Source organism: Leptinotarsa decemlineata, unplaced genomic scaffold (genome assembly GCF_025532065.1).
Source record: "Leptinotarsa decemlineata unplaced genomic scaffold, Ldec_3_MD MMD2_tig00026330_RagTag_RagTag, whole genome shotgun sequence".
NCBI classification, from domain to species: Eukaryota; Metazoa; Arthropoda; class Insecta; order Coleoptera; family Chrysomelidae; genus Leptinotarsa; species Leptinotarsa decemlineata.
The window spans coordinates 3,132,421-3,157,141 of NW_027412690.1; the positions used below are offsets into that span (position 1 = coordinate 3,132,421).

At 37.5% G+C, this 24,721-nt stretch overlaps 1 protein-coding gene across 4 annotated transcripts; it reads right to left on the minus strand.

The window, feature by feature from the left end:
* Nucleotides 1-63: 63 nt before the first annotated feature.
* LOC111506206 (uncharacterized) lies at nucleotides 64-24,541 on the minus strand. Of its 4 annotated transcripts, none has more exons than XM_074183099.1 (5): nucleotides 23,657-24,541; nucleotides 9,289-9,735; nucleotides 6,956-8,525; nucleotides 5,382-6,027; nucleotides 64-239 (listed from the first exon to the last, which is right to left on the minus strand). In XM_074183099.1, coding segments are annotated over exons 1-5 (3,444 nt in total). In that variant the 5' UTR covers nucleotides 24,437-24,541; the 3' UTR covers nucleotides 64-238. The 4 variants fall into 4 exon arrangements, with proteins under 4 accessions (XP_074039200.1, XP_074039201.1, XP_074039199.1 ...); XM_074183100.1 differs by lacking the exon at nucleotides 64-239 and adding an exon at nucleotides 270-2,538 and having other exon boundaries at nucleotides 23,710-23,863; XM_074183098.1 differs by lacking the exon at nucleotides 64-239 and adding an exon at nucleotides 271-2,538 and having other exon boundaries at nucleotides 23,738-24,541.
* Between the last annotated feature and the right edge of the window lie 180 nt (nucleotides 24,542-24,721).

Genomic DNA, 24,721 nt, shown 5'->3' on the forward strand with positions numbered 1-24,721 from the left:
ATAACTAATTTTCTAACCTAAATTTCCGCCTATCAAGTAGTAAACTGATTAACAAGGTCCAAACAGGTTTTTCTTCATATTATATTTTTGGTCTATAATACTAAGAACATGAAAATGTAAGTATTTCAAAATGATATGAATTGTATCCGAGCTTCTGTCACAAAAAATACATATTCACCATACCCCTTTCTTCATGTTTCTCTTGATGGCAACAGTACATTCCATAACAATTTGAAGTTCTAGAATGAATAAACAATTAGATGAACTAAAGACATTTTGTTCAAAAGGTTGTATGCCATATTAGCCTTGGGAAAGAAAGGAACAGCCAAACTTAAACTCCACAGAAATATACTGTGAGTAGTGCGACTAATTCAAATGTAGACCGGTAATCAAAAATCGTCTAGAGGCAGCAGTTACGTACTCTATGGCAATATATCACTCTAGATCTTCGCAGTGATTTTTTTTGTCTTTGATTGAGAATATAAGAATCCAAGTATATTAATCAAAATGTAAAACAACTTAGATTTGAAACGAAGATTATGAATTTCATAATACCTTTACTAATTATCTGATTAATCGCAAAAGCTGTCAAATGACGTCACTGATTAGAATAATAATGGAACCGTGACCGGAGGTGGCAAGTGGCAGGATGCTATTATTGACATAAACCATTTTCTTTCCATAAATATTGATAAATCCTTCATATTTTGTGTCATATCACTACTTGAAAAGATGAATTACAAACACTGCCTCAATACTACTAAGTGTCGGTACTTAACAACCCGATTAAATAAAATTTAACAGTGATTATCTTTTATTCGAGAATTAGGAATACTTCATTAATCGATTAAAAATAATGAAGTTCAAGAGTTAGCGTGTCTCTGTCTTATTTAACATGACTGATTATCATTGTTGCCGATGAGTCTGATTATTTCAGTATTCACTGTTTTTACTTCGGCTTGCCACTTCACTCGAAAAAACGAGCAAATAAAACTATACAAAAGTTTCAGGTAGGTGTTCAATGATTATGGGATAGGTTTTTGATAATGATAAATACTTCAATTAAGAATAATTCGATGCATCTAATTTACTAATCAGAAATTTAACAAAGACGCAAAGTACCGGTTCTTCAAGTTCAAAACAGAAAACTCGCTGTCGCTCATTTTATTGAGGAAATCAACAAAAGTAATATCAATGGCAACACAATCAACGGATAAATTGTTCAAAATGACCTCCATCTAGTTCCATGCCATAATACAGTCTACTTTCGAAAGCTTTCCTTACATTATTAAAGATCTCCGGAGTCAGAAATCGGCATTCCCGAACAATTCTCTATCGCAGGTCTTCTAGATTTGTAGAATTTATTTGATTAGTAGTAAACGTTTTAAAACGGAAGGCACTGTTAGTTTTTTCTGCAGTGGTAGTTTGTTGAATCTAGTTGTCCCAGAACAAAAAGTAGATAGTTGGCCACTGTCACTTCTTCACGAATTATTATTCAGTTATCCTTGTTCAGTGTGTTTCGACATGGTATATTCTACTGAAGAAATAATTGAAATTGTTGCAACCTATTGTCGAAATAATGAATGTGCTAAAGCTGTTGTAAGAATTTATAATACGAATCATCCAGACCACAACGTGAGCCGTCAATACGTTGAACAGTTAATGAAAAAGTTTCTAACTTCAGGTTCTGTTCACAACAGAAAACATGAAGTATCCCGTCCTGTTAGAAATGACGGAGTTGTAGTTTTAGTTTTAGGGCATGTACAAATGGATAACCGGCAATCTATCAGACAAGTAGCTAGAGCGTCTGGTGTATTAACTACTAGTGTTTTTCGGATTTTGAAAGCCTAAAAATTCCATCCTTTCAAAATAAGGCTAATTCAGGGATTAAACGAAGATGATCCTGATCGTCGACTTACGTTTTGTGAGGTGATCAGCGAGAAATTGACCAATAACCCAAACCTATTATACAGCACATGCTTTTCCGGCGAAAGTTCTTTCATGTTGAATGGTGAAGTGAACAGACATAACTGTCGTTACTGAAGCGATGTGAATCCTCATTTGGTGATGGAAACACATTCACAAACTCCACAAAAATTGAATGTCTCGGCCGACATTCTTGGTAATTATTTTGTTGGACCATTCTTCATTGAAGGTAATCTCAATGGAGACACTCGAATCTATTACAAGACTGTGTAGATCCTATGATTACACAAATTCTAGAAAATGATAACAATTCAGTAGAAAATGAATTAACATTCCAGCAGGATGGTGCACCCCTACATTTTGATGTTCGAGTGAGACAGTTTTTTGATGAACGTTTTCCAATGCGTTGGATCGTCAGAAGGGGTCCAGTGGAGTGGCCAGCTATATCACCTGATCTCACACCGATGGACTTCTTTCTGTGGGGACACCTGAATTTGAAAGTCGTCTTTACTAAGCCTACAAATCTAGAAGACCTGCAACAGAGAATTGTTCGGGAATGTCGATTGCAGGGTGGTGAAGTTTCGGGTATAATTTTTATCAAAATTAGTCCTCCTAAAAATAAAAATTGACGTGTTCTTTGAAATTTTCGATTACACGTCCATTTCTGACTTACAGGGGGGGGTCAAGTTTTCGTTGGAACGCCCTGTATGTATATCCTTAAATATCCCCCAATACTAATATACAGTTGACACGACAATAGGATATACTGGTGGCAAAAAAGAATAATTAACACGCATGTATAGATAACCGATGAACTATTTCAGCATACGATGTGGAATTGAAAAAACGCTCTGAATAGGTAGTACTTGTCAGACTAGCAAACAAGTTCTTAAATGAAATTGAATGTCCCGAATAACGAAAATGAGGGCGTCGCCATCTTATGACTAAGGGGGGCAATGGGGCAATATTAGGTAGGATAAAAAATATGAACGCCTGGTACAGTCGAAAGCATGAAGCTTTACATTTTGGAAGTTTTTGCCTCGATGACGATTGTAATAAGAACGGTTCTGATATCAATGTATAAAACTTCACGAGTCCTCGACAGCACAATAACTTAATGAAACTTTTTAAACACAGTATTAATTATTTATTTCAATAAAAATAATATTCAATTACAACATAACCTGCAGGGATTTTTTGCAAAACTTTCAACGACTTTATCATTAAAATTATTTAGGTTTTTATTTATTATAGCTCTGTGTACACTCATCGTGGTCAGACCATCAAGGCAATCTTCTGCCATGGTGCTTCTTATAGCCATGTTTTCAGTCTTCTGAGGCTGCTGAAGGATCGCTCTACTGTACAGGTCGTGCATGATAAAGCGATCAAAATTTTCAATGTTTTTTCCGTTTCGGGAAAGAAGGAATTTGTTTCTTTTAGGACATCAATAACTGTAAGATATGTTAGATTGAGCCTATCGTGCCACAATTGCTGCTATAGTTCGATTTCATTCTTTATGTTCGGTAGATCATAAAACTGGGCAATAGATTCACAAGTTTGTTTCAGATTTTCATTTGTCATCTTTTGCATCTGCGCCGGGTGTAACTTAGATAAGGCGAATGATGGCGTGTTTTTTCAGCAAAAAGTACTTCAAGGGAGGTGATAATTGAATCCAAGTATGGTATTACTAATGACCTCTTCCAGTATTCTGATCGTAACAATAACTTCTACTTTAGGTATGCCGCATACAAATTATACAAAACTAATGTGACTGCTGGTGAATGGCTGTCGTAGAAAGAAATGCAATGCACACAACACACACACACACACCGTACCCACCTCCTACCTACATATCTTTACACTGTTTAATGGCAAATCTGATATAGTCGTGATGATAATGGCGGCGATTTTAAAAACGAATGTCAAAATCTTAATGTTATTCTGAATATTTCAATACTTTCTATAATATATATTGAACCTTGTGAATTTAATTACGTTTTGTCATGCGATGCGGAATTTATTAATAGGTTTGAAAGTCAATTGCTCGCACTTTGGTCGCTTTGCGGTTAGCTACATTTGATCTCTAGGTGGGGGGGGCAACTGCCCCCCGTTGGCGACGCCCTTTTCGAAGATACTGTGATAATTAGTCTAATTAAAATTTGATCGAATTTCAGAGCCCCAGCAGCATGCATCGGTTCTTATATTAATTGCTTTTTACCTTATGTATAGCTTTATCAAGTAACTAATGTACTTATGATGCATTGTTTAGAAACCTTTGGTGTACTAATGAATATTACTGGAGTTTTTTCCTGTTCCTGACAGTTCACATCACTGTGGACAGCACAAACGTGCTGGGTTGAATTTTTTAGTGCATCGTCTTTTGACTTTCCCTCTAACACATGATAGGTTCACAAAAGAAAGACGTACAATACAGGAAATAGCAGCCACTAACGGTTTGTCGAGGGGTATTGTAGATGACATAATAAGGAAGAAGAAGTTTAGGTTAAGAATGAACGAAATCTCGACTTTCAGAAAGGACAAAAACCAAGATAAATACATCTCAGTTCCATACCACCAATATACGAGGAACTTTGAAAAGATTTTCTAGGAACTAGGTATGAAGGTGGTTTTTAAAACAAGTCATACACTACAGAGCCTTTTGGGAAGTCCAAAAGACAAAGTCGATAATTCGGAAAAGTCTAGAATTTACGAAATCGAATGTAAGGACTGCGATGCAAAATATTATGGACAGACAAAAAGATCTATTAAAGTAAGATATAAGGAACACATAGCACACTTAAAATATGGAAGACCTGAAAAGTCAGCAGTCGCCCATCATATTTTGCAACAAAACCATTCCATAGACTTCAGTTCATTAAGATTAGTTAGACAAGTTAACAACAACAGGCAACTAGATGCCTATGAGAGTGTAGAAATAAGTAATCACAATAATATTATGAATAACGATGACGGACCTATACCAAAGAGCATACTATATAGCTTGTTGAAATAATATTGTTGGGTTTACTGATTACTACATAAGGACACATTGCAAAAATAAATTTGGAGGGGCAATATTGTGAAATTAATTTTTATATAGCTGAAAATTGTTTTATATAAACATATATTGTAAAATAATAGATAAGGCAAAATTGTAAAATCAATTTAGGTTGGTATACCTGTTTGGGTGGTACGCCTGGATGGTTTACCTGTATTGGATACAGCATAAATAGGGTTAGCTCGCATTAGTTTCTAGTTTTAATCTTCCTCTTTGAAGATGATCACTTGGTGATCGAAACACGTGTCGAGGTGTTAAAAATAACGATTTGGTGTTGGGAAAAAACTTCAGTAATATTCTTTAAGTAACTAATGATGTTTAATATGTCGTTGATGATATGATTTTTATTTTGTTTGCACCTCTGGCATATTGGAAATTATAGACAGTAGGTACTCACCAACTGCCCTTTCCACTGCCACTTCGATTAACGGACTGCATCTTTCCTTTGATCTTTGAATGTGAACTCAGAAATGAGTCAATTTTTTTAAAAATTTCAAGTTTCGCTCCCGAAGACAAGTCTTTGATGAAATTTTCGTAGATAAATGTCGACAAATCGTTTATCAACATCTTTGAAACGTTCTTCTCGATATTCAGTTGTTTCTTGAACTGCGTAGAAGACAGATCAACGTTGTTGTGCCTAATGCACTTTTTTCCGATTCCATTAGCTTCGTTTGCAGTTGCTAGTTTGGTAACATCTCCGGTGTTGCCGTGCTCTGTTGAGGCGCGCATAACTAGCAAAGAGTGTGATCTCGATTCATAAAACTCTTTCTTCTTTCGCAAACCGCGAGATGTCGTTGAACCTTGAAAAATGGCGGCGTTCCGCAGAAACGAGTTGAAATATTCCAAACTCTCGACGGAGGTGAAGTTTTTTGCCGGAAAAAGCTCGATTGTGTTTGTTTGACTGACGTTCTTAACTGTCAGAAGGCTTTTATTTTTGGAACGTTTCAAGGAGAATGCACTGGTGCCCGCATGATTGAATTGGCTGGGTCGATGGTTCATTTGTTTGTCACAGCTGACTACACTGTTGGAATTAGCGTTTAGTCCTGAAAAAGTCAACAGCGAATGAAACAGCCTGAATCACAATTATATTCATAATCTGCAGTTGTGATATTGTTTGTGAATAGTGTAAAAAGATTTTCAAGTCGAACCAAATCAGAACATAAACATCAAAAAAATGTGAAGGAAAAAATTTCACACTGATTAATTTAGTGAAGTGTCACTAAGTTCAAAATTGCGTACGAAAAGCAGAATATTTTCAACTATTTCTTCATTATCCCAAGAAGTAAACCAAAACAATCCATTAAGGATTTCAACTGAATGAAAAATATAGTACAAAAAAAAATTTAAACGAGCACTTTTTTCCAGTCACCACCTCTGCAACACTTTTTTTGAGGCGCGTTTCACCAACCCAGTTGGCGTCTTCAGGAGATGAGGAAGACTACAGTTCTGGTGGTTGAAACAAGTGCTTGTTTTAGATTTATTCAGACAATTATAAATGAGAATGCTTTGGTTCATTATTGATATGATAGTTTTTTTTTGAGTTTAGTTCTCGAATAAATACTTCATGCAGCTATAAATACATATATATTTTCAATTCATGAAGAGTTTGGATATGTAGAAGATTCGGCTAATTTAAAGTCTCATCAGATGTAGACCAAACTTATCATTGATTTTTTGAAAATATACGTTAAAGTTACACTTCAGTTTCAAATTTGATATCAAGCCAATATAAACAAAATGATGCTGTTTCTAATAGAAAAGCTTCAAGAATGTATACTGTGTAGAGCTTTTACTACTCAATCCACAGTTTGTAAACTTTTCGGTTTCGGTTCAAACCATTCTAACTTGATACTAGTTTAAAGATTGCTTCTTCTTTCGGAAAAAATCATAAAACACTTAATCTTTGAGATGAATTGTCAGATTCTGATCATTGAAAAACATTCAGAATAAAAATTTTAGCTGTTACCTTACCTTCAGAATCCTTACTTTTCTCAGGCAATGGTCCCAAAGTAACATTATATACATCCACCATCCTATTTCTCCTTTCCTCACTCTTCATCCACTTTCTATATTTGTAAATCGGAATTTTACTAGAAAATTTTGAAGAATCGCTTGAACTAGACAACTTTTTGCGCTCCAAACCATTAACTTTCAATTTGTCATCATCAGTCACAACATTCGCTCTTCTGTTCTTCAACCTGACACTAAATACAGTTTCTGGAGGATCGGTTTTATCGCAAAGGTCTTTTTCAATATTTTCTATCACGAAGTATCTGACGTCAAAAATGGGCCATTCCTCCCGGATGTCGCTTTCGAGATTGATGTAGAAGCCTAATAAATTTGCTGTCCCAGAAGTTTTTTTCTCCGAATCTTTTCTGAACATCACTTTCGGGAAATGTACATAAACAAAGTAAACTTGCTTAGAACGAGTCTCGCCCAAAGGAGGCTTCCTGCTAGTATTCATCCCCAAGGTGTGAGACATCTTGGACTCTTTCATGTAAATGGTGGAGTGCTTGCTCTTAGTCACGCTCATGTTCAAAGACTGATCTATTATCTCTGTGTCAACGTCTTCAAGTGGCAGAGATTTCAAACTAGGCGAGTATGGCAAACACTTCATCAGAGTCTCGTTCAAAACGGCCTTTCGACCGCATTTCACAGGCCTGGACGCCCTCAATAAATTGTTGACTCCCAAATCGTTGAGCCGGAAGGTGATGTTCGCGTTTTTGTGCTTTATTCCAGTCGCTTTCATCCTCGAGTTGACGGTTTGCACGTCGAATTCCAACGACGAACAAATCTTCGTTCGTGATAGCGGTATTACCAAGTCGTCTTCGTCATCACCTTCTTTCGGAGCTTCGTCTTTCTCCGGTTGGTCTCTGTCCCTTTCAGGAACGTCCGTCTGGGACTCGCTGAAAATCTCTTTCAGATCGAGAATGGGCTCCTGTGTCTTCGGCCTGACTGTTAGAGATATAATCAGTTCGGGCCCCTCTTCCGTCTGCAAATTTAAGTTGATGGTTTCATTCAGTTTTATCGTCGATATTGTCTTGGCCGGATCGAGATGGGGGCTACTCTTCTGCTGCTGCGATCTCTTCCTGGCGCCTTCCACCACGGATTTCGAAGGGTCGGTGGTGTTGAAAATTATGTTGAGGTTTTCCGGACCCTCTATCTCTTCCAACGAAGATATGTCGCAATCTTCCTCCGGGTCCTTACCGTGAAGAATCTCACTTTCAAAGTTGACATGGTCTCTGGATATATCTTTAGGTTTACTGGGGTCTCTGGGTATGTCTTTGATTTTACTTGGATCTCTGGGTATGTCTTTGATTTTACTTGGATCTCTAGGTACTTCTTTGACTTTGCTTGGTTCCCTTGACAACTCTTTGGTTTTGGAAGCAACCCCGATTCTGCTTTGATCTCTAGGGGTTGATGATGTAAGGCCCCCATCGAACAACTTGCACTCCGGACATTGTTTTATAACTATATGTACATCGCCTTCTTCTTCCGATTTTCCTTTGATGCAGATTATCAACTTGCTGCTCGTCTCACCCTGTATGTCAACAAAAAGTGTATTTTTATGTTTATTCATAAGGTTTTCACCTGAGCATGTCAGTGAACCGCAATACTACTCATTACCTCCTTTATATAGCTTTTACTAAAACAGATGAAGATCCTACAATGACATATTTGGAAACACGTTTATAATGTATATTCATTCAGCTAGTTCTTCAATATACAGCCAATTCAAAATAGATAACATTGTAATGCTGGCATTAAATTTGATATCTCGAAATTTAATTATGCATAGTCTGAATTCCAGAAAAACAACACCCTGAAGTTGAAAGTCTTCTTCCCAAGATTAAATTTAGGCTCCATTTAATTCATGGATCGAAATCAATATTGTAAAAACTAAAGTTGTAGTCCACAGATTAAAACTGAATCCGATTTCAAAATCAGGATATCAAGTTTGAGTCAGTACCTACCCAATTTTGTTTAAAATTTGAATCTCAATTTCTAATGATCTGTAAATATTGAAAAAATTTACTTTCAACAGCTCGGATTCATGTTGAATGTATTGAATCACTTTCTTTCATCTCCTTAGAGAGTGTATGCAAGGGTGAAGAGAATTGATGAAATCCATGAAATCCAAGAACAAGTATTGGAGAACTCTGTAAATTAACCCATAAGGACGACCTCCATTAATATTTTGAACTTTGTTTTGGTCTATGCAGTACTGGTATAACCATGTATAACAATGTATCTTATCGGCTGTAAAATGAAAATCTATATAAATCACTAAAAATATCACCTACATCTTCCTGCCACGTAAACTCCAATGGTTGATCTGCCGGACACTCTTCCGAACAGCAGCACTTTCTATCATCATGATCGACGTGAGAAACTTTTCTGTCTGATTTAATAGACGATCTTTGGCGGGGTACTTCCTGATCTTCTTGACGGTCTTCCTGTTCTTTCCTATCTTCCTGGTCCTCTTCCTGATCCTCCCGGTCCTCTTCCTGATCCTCCCGGTCCTCATCCTGATCTTCCTGGTCCTCTTCCTGATTTTCTCGATTCTCTTCTCGATCTTCAGGCTCCTCTTGGATGTCTCGATCTGGCTCCTCCAGCACTTCGCCTAGGTCCAATCCATGTTCCACGCTAGATATTCCTGTTACGAAATCTCTTTCGAGGTAATGCCGCACTTTATCAAGATCTGACATACATCGGACTATTATTCTACGAGCTCCTGCTGCATCGGTTACCTGTTTGGAAAAAGGAAGATAGGGTTGAGCAGTCATAAATGTAACGACAGAGTCATGGAAGGATGTAGGAGATGGTTCTGGAAAAGCTCACTAGAATCAAAAAATAATAATAAAAATCTTGATGGAATACAAATAGGCGAAGTTAAGCCGAAAACTTTTTTGTATTGAACACAAAGTAGACCCTTCATTTGTTCTCGTCCAAACAATAACAATAATATGATACCTCTCTATAGGAGCTCCCATCCAAAATCGTCCTTTTCAAGGTTATACTTCCGACAACGGGAAGGCCGTGGTCTTTTGAGTTTGGGGTGAGTAGATAACAGAATAATACTAGATGGAGCCTATGAAGTCATCAAGGGTTCACTTTATCCTTCTCTGAATGATCGGCGACCGTGAGAGGGGGCAATCCTTTAAAGGCAGATGCCTGATGAGCTTGGTTTAGTTTTCGATACTGAACGAGGTGACCACAAGTCTGTTACCAAGTTCTAACTTACTCAGCAGAAAGCCCACGAAAAATCACAGAGAACAGTTCACTCCATCGGCTACATACAGGCGAGCAGATCCATGAGGTTTTCTTTAACAACTTTCATCTCATCTTTTCTGAAGTCATGGCCTACTAGATAGGTGTTGTGACGTCTTCATTTACATATGTGATCTTAGTCTATATCCATCAGGATAACGTAGCTTTATGAATTCCGCTTTTTAATCTATTGTGGACAAATTAGTTTGCAGGTAGTGGTTCCACTAGTTAATTACCGAAAAAACAATTAGGATAATCACTATTTAACAAAGTCCACATCGGACCAAAAAACTTTAGGTTTATAAACAGGTAACCCTTGTCTTTAGATTCAGTATCAATTTGCTTCTCCTGAAGATGCTAACCTTGTCAGCGAAACGCGCGTCGAGTGCAAAAATATCAGTTTTGTGTTAGGGTAATTGATCTCTAGGAAAAGTTTTCGAACATCGGTTTGCAAAACCACTCACTACCTCAACTAAACCCCACGAACACACGGCACTGATAAAGAAATATTGTGAAACGGACAAAAAATTTGTATTCAGCCAGTCCAACTAGCCGAGCCTTCATTCCTCAACTACATTTGATAGCACGTTTACTAACTATCTGGGCGACTAGGGGCCACAGGCAATAAATGTTTATGACTGTGCCAGGGACTCTTTGAACATAAAAGCACTGGTAGTATATACATTTTCTATTTGCCGGGCAGTGATTATGAACACCCCTCGTAGTGCTCTTATTTTTATTGTCGTTCCAATTGGGAATGGATAGACTATAGCATAATATAGGATATACTAATTAAGCCACCAAAGAACATAAATACGTATTGAGACTTACCTTAATTTCAAATAACAATCAATAATGAGGCAACTTCTAATTAGTTCATAAAAACTTTTATGAGGCAAAAATCGACTGGCTAGCCTACTGCCTCCAAAACGAATTTGACGCATGGCTTTTGCACACTGTTGCCAAATGTTCGAGCATTGATGATAGTTTTCGGTCAGAACAGCGCCAAATTTTAAATAGGTTTAGATAAAACACGTGTTATGCCGTCTCAGTCAGTATGCATCTCAGGCATATCTCCCCTAGCAGGGTTTGAACGAGGCCGTACGAACTGCCAAGACGAGCATCGCAATGGTCGACCCAATGAGGTAACGACTCTAGAAACGGTGAAGAAAATCCACAAAGAAGTACTGAATGATCGGCGACTGAAAGTGTGCGAACTAACAGACTTAGAAAGCAATTCAAAAAGTGCGGTACATCGTATATTATCTGAAAATTTGGACATGAGAAAGCTGTGTGCAATATGGGTGCCGCGTTTGCTCACACTCGAACAAAAGCAGTATCGTGAAGATGTTTGAATTGAGTATTTAGCGAAGTTTCACAGGAACACAGCAGAATCTTGCGTCGTTTCATAACCATGGATGAAACATAGGTACATCACTTCACGCCCGAGACAAAATAATAATCAAAACAGTGGACTCAACAGGGAGAACCGGCTCCAAAGAAGTAGAAGACCGTTTCATCTGCAGGCAAAGACATGCCATCGGTTTTTTGGGATGCGCGTGGGATTATTTTTATTGACTATTTTAAAAATGGTACGACTACCAACGGCGAGTATTATGCGAACTTATTGCAACGTTTGAGTGAAGAAATCGAGTAGGAATGGCCGCATTTGGCTAAGAAAAAGTGTTGTTTCATCACCAGCTCACAAATCCATTATCGCAATGACTAAAATTGAAGAATTAAAGTTTGAACTGCTACCTCATACCTATTCGCTAGGTATCAAAGGTGATCAAAGATTTTCCAACGACGAAGAAGTAATGTCGGCAATTAATGGCTATTTTGAGGAGCAAGACAGTTCTTATTATGAAAACGGTATCGAACTTATTGAACATCATAGGAAAAGTGTATAGAGCTGCAAGGAAATTATGTTGAAAAATAAATAATTTTTTTTCCAAAATTTTTCTGTTTTCATTATTGAGCCGAGTACTTTTGGGACCACTTTCGCACATACAGGGTGCTAGGACTCTCAAGTGGCATGGGCAACGAAAAAGCTGACTAGTGTGCTACACATATGGATTCCAAACTCTATATATAGGCACTGAACCAGCTATGAGGGTACCAGGGAAATGAGTCTATAAGAAACACAAAAAGTACTGGGAAAAACACCCAGGAACACACACGGCGAAACTTTTATCAAGGGACCGTCCAAGAAGAGAACCGAAATCAGAGGCCGGCTCAGAAAAATTACAGGGCTACACACTGCCCATAAGAGGATACCTGTACAAAATAAGGCTGTTCATCGGAGATCTTTGCTGCAGGCAATGTGAAGCTTTGGATCATACTAGGCAAACGATGAATAGGCAACCCAAATTATACAGGTTGATTATTACAATGAAGAAAATATTTGTTTAACATGGTTATTTGATAAATAAAATATGTACTGATTATAAAGGGTTTAGCTATACCTACTGCTTGGCTTCAGTGATCGGACGAGAACTGGCATTTTTCAACGTGGTATGGCCGTTGCATTCAAATCAATTATTTTCCAACGAATACGGTTTACAAGGAACAATATTATTGGAATGAGTATCATGAAAAAGATAGGGGAAAACGCAATAAGCCCTTGAGGCTGCTGTAATTTCAACAGTGATTTGAAATCACTGTTGAAGAAGCTACTGTGTTAGCGAAACATGTCGTTATATATTTTTCAAATAAAGTTCGTGGAGATCAAATCGTGCAGTGAAGTTTATTAAATTACTACGGATCTTCATCAAGTAACGGCCGAATCAATACCTATATCAATACGACCTCACGCCTCTCAAAAAATGAGACAGGAAAATAGGAATTTCTCAAAACTTTTTTAGGATGAGTACAAAGTTGATCAATTTCTGTACGGTTTTTGTGCAATTAGATTTTTATATCGAGAAGGATTAGTCGTGGCGTATGTACAAACTGGTTTCGAAAGAGTTTATGTTTTTAAGACCAGAGATGGAGAAATCAGAAGCATTTTTTTACAGGGTGTAACATGAGTACGTTAAAATATTCAAATGACGTATTCCTGAGACAATTAAAAAATAAGTCTATATGAACTTGTGTCCGAAAATGCTTCGTTTCGGAGATACGGGGTGTTGAAATTGAATTTTTTTTGTTCGCTTTTTGAAAATAACTCTTGCAAAAAATAAAAGTTATTTGCACGAAATTCGGTACCCGTCATTATTTATTTCAAATTGCCCTAACTTTTTTGACAGTAAACTTTTGGTTTACTTACTTTTATGAAAAAGCCTCAACAATGCTGGAGGTGATCGTTTTCGAGATATTTACAATTTTCTATATCGATGCATATTACTTTATAGCCAAATTTGATTTCGATAATTTGTGTCACTCTCCGCTTGCAAATTAAGTTAATTAAATCGAGTAGGCTATAAAAGTTTGTTTATAAAAGTAGAAGTTTGCTGTCACATTTTTACTATTAATTGACAAATTCGCAGTTTGGAGTTTATAAAGTGATTTTTGGTACCATGTCCGACTTCACGAATGCTGAAATGGCTGATATGGTTTTTGCATACGGCTTGGCTGACGGAAATTCAAGCGAGACCTGACACATCTATCAGGAAAGTTATCCCCAACTCGTGACTCCTTGTGCAGCGACATTTGAGAATCTTTTCCGGCGACTTTCCGAATCCGGAAGCTTTGAAACAAATTCTGCAGTAGGACATCCACGGACTACAATAACTGTAGAATTGGAGGAGGCGGTTCTCGAAGAAATTAGTGAACATCCAGAGACAAGTACAAGAAAAATTAGTCAAACTTGAATGTGAGTCACATGACAGTTTACAGAATTTTAAAGGAATAGCAATTATATTCCTTATCATATCATGTCCAGGCACTTACGCTACGTGATTGGTTTCAAAAAAAAGTCGAACAACATCCACAAATTTTATCGAAAATCCTCTTCACTGATGAGGCTAATTTGTCAAGAAATGGTATCATGAACATCCATAACAACCACATCTGGGCGGAAGATAACCCACATGCGATAACGCAAACTCATTTCCAAGGCAGATTCTCTTTTAATGTATGGGTAGGCATAATTGGGGATTATTTAATTGGCACCTATTTTCTCCCCTTACGTTTGAATGGAGACGCTTACCTATATTTTTTGGAACACAAGCTTCCCCAACTTATGGAAGATGTTCCCATTGGTCTCCGAAATCACTCTTTGTTTATACACGATGGAGTTCCTGCTCATTTTAGTGTGATAGCAAGAATTTTTTTAGACGTAGCATATTCACAACGATGGATAGGAGGAGGAGACACTGAGCATTGGCCCCGAGGTCACCGGACTTCAATCCCATCGATTTTTTCTTTTGTGGACACCTAAAATCACTAGTTTATGCTAGCTCCATTGAAAACGAGGAAATGTTGAGGGATCGCATCATAGCTTGCTGCTAAAAGACAAGAAACACTCCGGGCATTTTTCAACGGGTGCGGAATTCTTTGATGAGGAGAGCAGCAGCTTGCATTACTGTTGGGGGGTCGTCACTTTGAACAGTTGTTCTCCGAATTGAATAATTATACGTGACAATTTTTTTTTAATTTGGATTGAATAAGCACTTCGATAATGCTCAGTTTAGAAAAAGTCTGTACGGGTATACTGCGTATAAAGTTTGATGAAAATTGCAAAAAACTTATGACAAAAACCTACCACGTTTTGAAAAATTTCAACAATCTGTATTTCGAAAACGAATCATTCTTCGTTAAACATTTTATTGGAAAAATTTGTTTATATTGACGAGATCCACCACATACTTAGTTTTTGTAATTTTCTCAGCAACTTCACTTAGCGCCCTAGGAGCTAAGTAATATGCATCGATATAGAAAATTGTAAATATCTCGAAAACGATCATCTCCAGCGTTGTTTATGAGGTATACCTTTTTACTTGGAAAAGGTGTGGAAATTAGGTGTTTTCATGAAAAGTACTGTCAAAAAAGTTAGGGCAATTTGAAATGAATAATGACAGCCTACACAGCGCCCTCTAGATGTTACATGAAAATTAATACGAAATTATGAATTTCCACGTCAAAAAAACCCCGGGTACTGAATTTCGTGCAAATAACTTATTTTTTGCAAGAGTTATTTTCAAAAAGCGAACAAAAAAATTCAATTTCAACACCCCGTATCTCCGAAATTAAACATTTTCGGGCACAAGTTCATATAGATATTTTTTCTTAAAATTGTCTCAGGAATACGTCACTGGAATATTTTAACGCACTTATGTTACACCCTGTATAATACTGTAAATTGAACTGCAATTTCATATTATCTACTTGAAATATTATCTACTTGAAACATATGTTTCAAAAATTGTCTACTCATTTTTCATGTAACGCATATGGGATGCCCCTGCAATATAACTATTGATTGAATTCGATTATTCATATGGTACACATATTTGGGATATGATCTAAAACAATTGCATTGTACATTGCTTATTGGAAACTGAAGAAAGAATATCTCTTTTTTGGTGGATGAAGTGAGTTTTGGAAGCAATTTTTTGCAAAATATCCGTTTTATCGACTCGCGCTAGTTGTTGCAATGAATTTAATCAGACCTTCGTATTTCTGTTCGCTGATAATGAATCTGAACTCAAAACTTTCCGGGTTACTTTTGTTGATAAGGCTATTCAAAGGTCGAAGCTATTTAAAAAATCAACTTTTCATGATAAACTTTGCATCCCTTAAAATAATGTGGTCTCTTCAGTAGAATTTTTCTTAAAATTTCTTGGCAATATACAGGGTGTAACTGAATAAGTGTAAAACATTTAAGGAGGTGATTCGTCATCGAAAAAAATATAGGATCTTTCATATAAAGAAACTTCATTGGAGCATCCCTTGTTAAGATACAGCCCCTTAAAGGGGGAACATTAAATTTGTATAACATTTTTTTCACAAGCACTGAAAAAATGTCTCTTGGGTTTTTTGCCCAAAATAAACCAGTTCGCAGCAAAAAATTATTTTACAAACAACTACAGAGATACATCGTCATAAATGCGAACTGGATTTATTGTTATTTTGTAGTTATTACCTACATTAAACGATTAAAGGGTAATAAACAAAACTAATTTATTAATAACAAAACACACAACATGTAGAAATCACAGTAAATGTTCAATATGTCTAACTTCAGACATTACGCATGCGTCTAGACGTCGGCGCATTGAGCCACGCATTGAGCTCAAATATTCCTGGAGTCTCTCTGATTACCCTGCACACATCGATGATGCGGTTTCTTAAGTCCTCTACATCGCGAACAAGAGTACCATAAACCAAATAGAGAAATTGAGAGGATTGAGATCCGGGGATCGAGCGGGCCAGTTCTGTGGTCCTCCTCGACCTATCCACTGATTTGCATATGTTTCAGTTGAATGCTGACGTGCTACTTGACTAAAATGGCGGGAGCCCCATCATGCATAGAAAACATATCTCTTCTGACGCCCAAAGGAACTTCCTCCAGCAGTACTGGATGAACTTCTCTTAAAAATTGAACGTATGCCTCACCATTTAATCGAGGAGGTAGAAAATGAGGCCCAATTAAATCATCCCCAAGAGCCACACGTGATGATTAGTTTCGACAATAGCGTGAGGGTTTTCATCAGCCCATATGTGGTAATTATGAAAATTAATAATCTTGTCCCGAGAAAAACTACATTCGTCTGTGAATTATATCGTCTTCAAAAAGTCACAATTTCTTCCAATCATTTCCAGCATCCAATTGCAAAATTCATGACGGTTCGGAAAGTCTCGCGGTAACAGTGCCTGTACTCGTTGCAGATGGTAAGGATATGAGAGTTGTTCCTTTAAAATTCAAAATACCGTCTTATGATCAACATTCAGCTGGAAAGCAATCTTTCTAGTACTGGTAGTAGGTTGTTCTTCAATCAAATTAATTACTGCTTCCTCAAGCTGTAGTGATCGTATTTCTCGATGGCGACCACAATCCTGCGTTCTTCTGTCGAATGAACCATATTCTCGTAATCGTTGATGAAGTCGAGCAAATATTCTATGTGAAGGATGCTGCCGTTGAGGACACATTTCAGCATATCTTCTAGAAGCTTCTAACCCATTCCCCTGATGCGACAGACCGTAAACGTAATGCATATCAGCCATTTCCTCATTTGTGTATGCCATTTTAATAACAAGTGAATTATTAAAGTAACAAATTAAGAACAGAACAACAACACACAATTAGTATTAATTCAATTTCGAAAATTCACAAACAGCGTCATATCAATTTAATTGTCACTATCGCTAATAGCGACCTACTAGATAGATTAGTTTCGTATTTTCGCATTTATGACGATGTATCTCTGTAGTTGTTCGTAAAATAATTTTTTGCTGCGAACTGGTTTATTTTGGGCAAAAAACTCTAGAGATATTTTTTGTTAAGAATGAAACAGGCTATCGGAAATACATTTTTAAATGGTAAACAAATAATAAGACAAAAAGTTACATTGGAAATAAATTTTAGGGGTTGCGTTTTCCACCCCTTACAACCATGGGGTAAACCAAATAAATTTCTGACTGAGCGTCTTTTTGGTAACCTCAGGTTAATTTCAATATTGTAACTTTTTCAGTGCTTGTGAAAAAAATTGTAATACAAATGTACCCCCTTTAAGGGGATGTATCTTAACAAGGAATGCTCCAATGAAACTTCTTTATATGAAAGATCCTACCTTTTTTTCGATGAGGAATCACCTCCTCAAATGTTTTACACTTATTTAGCTACACCCTGTATATCAAGAAAAGTCTAAGTCAAAAAATTTAAATTATGTTGCCAAACTTAGCTTTGCTCTAAAGTCTTCTTTTAAATGAAACACTACTAAAACTTCCAATATAGAATTAAATGTGGAATCAGATATGAAATCAACGGCTATATAAAGGACTACTCACACAATATATGAGTTTTGGATATTCGTCAACTTTCCTAAAACTCGGGAAAATGTTTGTTTTTGAAGAGAACAGTAGTTTAATGTGTTTTTTTGGCAGTGGCCTGCAGGTTCTTATGCCTGAAGTTTTGCCTACTACTGCGGCAGACATTATCAAAGGCGATGTGGTAGAGGTCGCAGTGCTCGAGTTGGTGTTCGAGTTGTCGTTCCAGTTGTTTCGAACGCATTGACTGTGACTCTGAATTTATAGTATTATTTTTTAAGGACAGAACACAAGCACTACAGGGAAATCCTTAAGGCGCTCTAAGAGCGGTGCCTGTGCGAAAGTAGTGATTCACATTGGATTTCAATCGGTGGAGATCAAATCCATTTGGAAAAACGTTCTCAGGAAGTTCATTTTACATAAACGCAGTTCTACAAAGAAAGAGTTCTTGAACAGTGAAGTTCGAGTATCTATTGTAGAGAGACAAATCTCCAACCTTTCTTCGATGTTCTAAACTATCAAGGTTGCAAGTGATGTTCGCGTCTCCAATCAGGCAGATGGCTCTTTTCTAGATGGAATCCGGCAGCTTCAGGGTAGGCTTAGAGACGGAGCTCCATACAAAAGAACAATACACCAAAGAACGTCTGATTTGAGTTTTATAAAGCATCAAAAGTTGCTGAGGTGTTTACAGTTTTCTGGTTTGGAACGCAGTTCCAAGCTTTTGAGAAGCGGCTTTTGCAATTACAGCGACATGATTGAGCCAAGACATATTAGCACAGTAATCCCACTTCGGGTGATTTTTGGTTTGAATTTTCTACACGCAGACCCAGGAGTTGCAGTCTCAGGTCTGCGCAAACGACGAGTTCAAGACAGGCACGCAATCAAAGCGTTTAAACACTGCTCAACATAACAAATATTCATATAAACTGCTCAAAAAAATACAGTCGATGAAAACCATGTTGGGCACCTAAGAAAATTGTACAAATGATAATTTTGCATTTGTGTAATATTCAAGTAACCCAGATCATTTCGACAATGATGAACTATGTTTCAAGTAGATTTTAAAATTCATGGGATCGGATGTGACAAAATATACTTTAATTTCAACAAGAAAAAAGACAAGATGAAGAACGAGTTTTGTTATTCATGAACCATGGTACTGTGCAAGAGCTCTCTAGGAGGAATAACGAGTCCCTGTGTGTATACAACCGTGATAGCATGGTCTGCACTGATGATGAACACTTCAATATATGTCGAGTTATTAGCTAAAGAAGTAGTTGTTTTCTGTCGGAAAACATATATAATGGTATAGTCAAAATGCATTTGGACTTGTCAGTGATTTTATTATCAATTTTTACTTGGATAAAAGCTGGAAGCAGCAAAACAACCTATTATCTTACAGTGTAAATAATTCATAACTTCCGACTCCGAAAACTCTCACATACATTTATAGTTAGTACATACATACAAAAAAATTATTTTTGTATGATTGAACACTACATACTTTACTTCTTCAAGTCCTGAATAGTAACTACATAATTCAGAAAGAATAGGCTCTACAGATTCCTTAATCTTGAGTAATGAATTCGATTAGGAATATTTTCAATAATTGGTCCTTAATATAATCGAATCGGCAAACTCGTCCGCCATCTTGAATTCTAAATAAATCAATAAATGAATATGCTATATTTGGCCCCAAAAATCACTACAAAGAAATTTCGCATGGATTCTTACCATGGTTCATGAATAACAAAACACGTTCTTTATCTTGTCTTTTTTCTTGTTGAAATGAAAATATATTTTGTCACATTCGAATATGAACATCTGCCGATTCCATGAATTTTTAAAATCTACTTGAAACTTAGTTCATCATTGCCCAAATGATCTGGGTTACTTCAATATTACACAAATGCAAAATTATCATTTGTACAATTTTCTCAGGTGCCCAACATGGTTTTCATAGACTGTTTTTTTTTGAGCAGTTTATATGAATAGTTGTTATGTTGAGCAGTGTATACACGCTTTGGTTGAGATTGTAGTAGGGAGAAATGTCATTAGTGTCAAATACGTCATCATTATAAAAAATGAAACTCCTGGACACCGACATCAAAGGGACCGACGCTGAGTGAAACTACTGTATACAGAAATACTGTGATATTAGTGTCCGTTTCAACTCCCAACGAACTTATCGAAGCAGAAAATGGAATTATCTGACCCTCATCAAGATATGCAACCTCCTGCTGCCGGTAAAGATGTGCATCCGCAGCCGATGTCCTGGAATCCAAATGGAATGACGAAACAAGTGTGCTGTCGTCAACAAAGCAATATAGTGGGGGTGGCTTGATTTCTCATATTTGAATTACCTGACCATGTTTGTGTACCTTGTTTGTGTATCCATTACCTCTTCATGTCTATTGAAATCATCCCTGTGTTTTTGAATTTATACTCTCTATATAGGTCCAAAGTCAAAAGTGAGTGGGTCTATTCGACCTTCCACCGCAACCCGCAAGGGTTTGTTATGGCTTGTGACTCTCTATATACTCTTGGACAGTAATTTTGAGTTTTATCGAGTATTACTGTATCTCCGCATTAGACAATGTGAGTACCTTCTTCGTTGAGAGCATGTAGTGGTTCGAACCGCAAGTCCGAATGATCGATTTTCACTTCCTATCGTCCAACCCGTGTTGGAATTCACACGTTGAAAGATAAGACCCCGTTAATCCTTAGCTCACACAAGCTTCGACTTTTGAAAATTGGATTCAGGCAGGGTCGTAACACGACCTCGCAACTTGTCCGACTGGTCCACGAAATAAAGGAGGCCTTTCATCAGAAAAATAATACAGTCATGGTCCTGTTAGACATACATAAAGCCTTTGACACCGTTTGGACAGAGGGATTCATCGCGAAAATGTGGACGGCACACATGCCTTTATACATAATAATAATCTTGGATTATTATCTGGTCAACCGGAATTTTAGGGTAAGAATAGGTCAAGCTATCTCTACGCATATATGATGATGATATTGCCATATTCTTACTCTAGTGAGGTGGCAACACGCCAAATATAGATTCACCTGGATCGGTTAGTTGTACCGTGCATGGAGAGGAATAAGATAAGGCTAAATCCGTCAAAGACTGTCAATTTCACGAAGAAATTCACCGACGTGAAGATCTTCAGGAAATTGACGATTCAAGGAAAGTGTATGGAAGAACAGAAAAAGTGCGAAGTATCTGGGAGTTATCCTGGACAAGCGCTTGAATTTTCATGAGCACTTGAGTCTGGCAATTCAGAGAGCGGGAGCGGCGATTAAACGAAACTACCCTCTCATTGCACGAAATTCCAAACTGAGTGTGGACAACAAGCTCCTGATATATAAGCAAATTATCAGGCCAGCTATGTTGTACGATTATTCTGTGTTCTGTAGCCTTAAGAGGACTCCGTTGCGGAGACTCGAAACGATGCAGAATAAGGTGCTTCGTATCGTGACAGATAATGATAGATACATTTCATTGGAGCGTTTACGAGACATGGCGAAGGTCGAGCCGATTACGGATTTGATCCGAGGGCTTGCTTACAAACACTTCAAGTGGTTCCTTCCAAAAAGTCCGCTGACTAGTAATATCACGTCAGTTATGGTTTATCATAATCAACCCCGTCGTCACGGTGGGTTGATTTACGAAGCACTCGATATTTTCCATGTAAATGACCGTTTGTAAGCTCATGAAAAAATTGGCATAGAAAACTTCTTGTAGACATTCTGTCCTGGTTTTTTCATGAACTTTTTCCAGCAGGATCCAGGTAACCAACACATCGACAGCTATGTTTTCATTTGAATGACCTGAATATCAAAACCATGTAATGATGTGCATAAGCTTTGTCGGGAGGAGGCACATTACCTAGTCGTTTCAATAAAGTCTATGTTTCTGGGTGAGCATCAACCCGCTAACATCGCGGGGGGCGCCTCCTCTTGGCGGGGACGCGAGGGCGCGTCTGTCTGGAGTCACTTTGCTACTCTACCCTTAAGGTAGAGGTACTCATGAAATTTAGGCAGGTAAATAGTTTATTTAAATAAAAAATATTTTTCTTTTTGCTTTTGCTTTTTAGTACGCACTCACACTTTTCTTCGGGGTTCAAATGTAGACCGACCCGGAGCTACAAGGTATAATATTAGTGTTGCTAAGGGTTTTCGGAACTCCTTAGCTGACCTTGAACTCCGTCTATATAGGGAGGCAATAGAAATTCAAAAACACCGTGATAAGTTCAATAGACTATATAGACTTCGTGTATATAGGGGGGTAATAGAAATTCAAAAACACTGTGATAAGTTCAATCCGATCGAGAGAAATCAAGCCAGGCTTACTAATAACAATATAAAACCAGAGTCAAATACCAGGACCATAGTTACCGCGTTCGGAACGGAACCCGAACTCGAGCACTGCGACCGTTACCACATCGTCTTTGATAATGGCTACCGTATTAGTAGACGAAACGTCCGGCATTAAAACCTGCAAACCACACAGTTATCCCCGGCAGTGAAAGTTTACATTTCATGAATAGTTTGATGACTGCGGGGTTCAAATATGAACCGGTTTGGAGCTATTGCAGCTCAACATTAGAGTTTTCACGCATGAAATAGTACGACCAGCGTATATTTGGTTCCTTATGGCACTCACTTTGTGTCACGATATCAATAATCTAACCTTAGATTCGTCAGTCGGTAGCCAAGCGGTTCGGCGTGGGTGCTTTGTTCACTCACTCGAATTGACTGCCGTGTTGGTCGGTGGTTCAAGCCCTAGTCTGAACGATCGATCGTCACTTGCTACCGTCCAACCCGTGTTAGGAATCACACGTTGAAAGGTAAGACCTCGTTAATTCTTAGCTCGCACAAGTTTCGACTTCTGAGGGTTGTCGTTCGTAGGGGTGCGACAGCTGGTTAACGGAAAAACAGATTTTAAACAGATTTTTTTTTTAAACAGACAGAACAGATTTTAAACAGATTTAGTCACCTCAAAAACCGCGGTGCTCGGTGGATTTTTCTTCGTGAAAATGTTTAAATATTCACAGTTTTATACAGAACCAAAAAATAAAGTAGTTTCCTGGAAAAGATACGATTTGGGAAGATCAAAAGTTTTATATGACAGAAAATGTAAGTGGCAAGTGAATAGAAGTAGCATGCGATCAAGAAAAGAAAATGTCATTTTACCGAAAGTCTTGAAATAGTCAACTGTTCGACTTTTGAGTGGCGGTATTTCCAAAATCAGATAGGAACACCAAATTTTGATTTCAGATTCTTGATCAACGGACAGAAGTAAGCCTAAAAACATTTGTTTTTCAAAAACTAGAACTAGATGGTTGAAACGAATATTTATCAAATTGTATCATAATACCTAACAATACGATTTGATTTTCTTTAACGTTTGACTGAAATTTATTCGACTAGATTTTTTGATTTGATTCTAAATTAAATCACCTGTGACTTCTCATCATCCATCAAAGAAGAGGTCGACTTAGTTTTTCTCGTACCCTTCTGGGTATCATCAGTTAGATTAACCTCAGAGTTAGAAGTCCCCTCCTCAGGAAGCGTAGTCAAGTTCTTTCTCGTGTCCGACGATTCAGCGGTCAATACTACATATTTATTGTGCAGGGGAAACGTCAAAGAAGTTAGTATCTCCTTGGTCAGCTTGTTGGTTCTTCCCGAGAAATGTGTGTTTTCTTCCAGCTCATCGAGTATATCTTCCAGTTTGGAAGGTTTGCTGCTAGCGTCTGTCTCGGTCAGACCATCTGTCTGCGCTTCCAAAGGCACTTCCTGGATGTAGTCGATGATTTCCCCCAGTATGTTGTGAAGCTCGATCAGCTGCACCAGGATAGCTGTGTCCACGTATATTTTCCCACCCCTGTTCACCTTCACATCAGAGCAATCAAAGTTGAAGCGGTTAGTCCTGAAGGATTTGGTCAAATGTTTTCTGAATTTGTTGTGTATGAACATGTCGTTCACCTCTTTGAGGATCTGCGAAGCCCAAACAGCGTCTTTGTACTGGTCAACGGTGAGGTAGTACGACTTGTCGAGGGGTTTTTTCGATCCCATTTCTTTCGCCGTTTTAATGACATCGTTGATGACCGGGAGTAGCTTCTTCTTAGCCAAGTACAACTTTGTGATTGCATTTTTTTGGAATGTAGTTTTCTGATTCTGTAGAATTTTGCTGAGCGATCCAGATGAGTGCAAAGTGTATGTTTTGGGATTTGACGTCATTGATGTTTGCTTGGTTCACCGCAATTTTATCATACATGGAAAATTATTCATTTAACTACAATTTAGAGAGTATACTGACATTTGTATAATCTTTCAGGAAAGTCAATGTCAGATGAAAGGTGCATACAAAATAAGCACGTTCCTTTTAATAATTATAGCGAGTCAGATTATGTCATATTTGATTGATTTATTGAAGACTGAATATTCACCAATTCACGAAAAAATTTGAACAAAGGGTAGTTTCTATACATGGAATAAACAGAAATCCTAGCTATTGTTGATTAC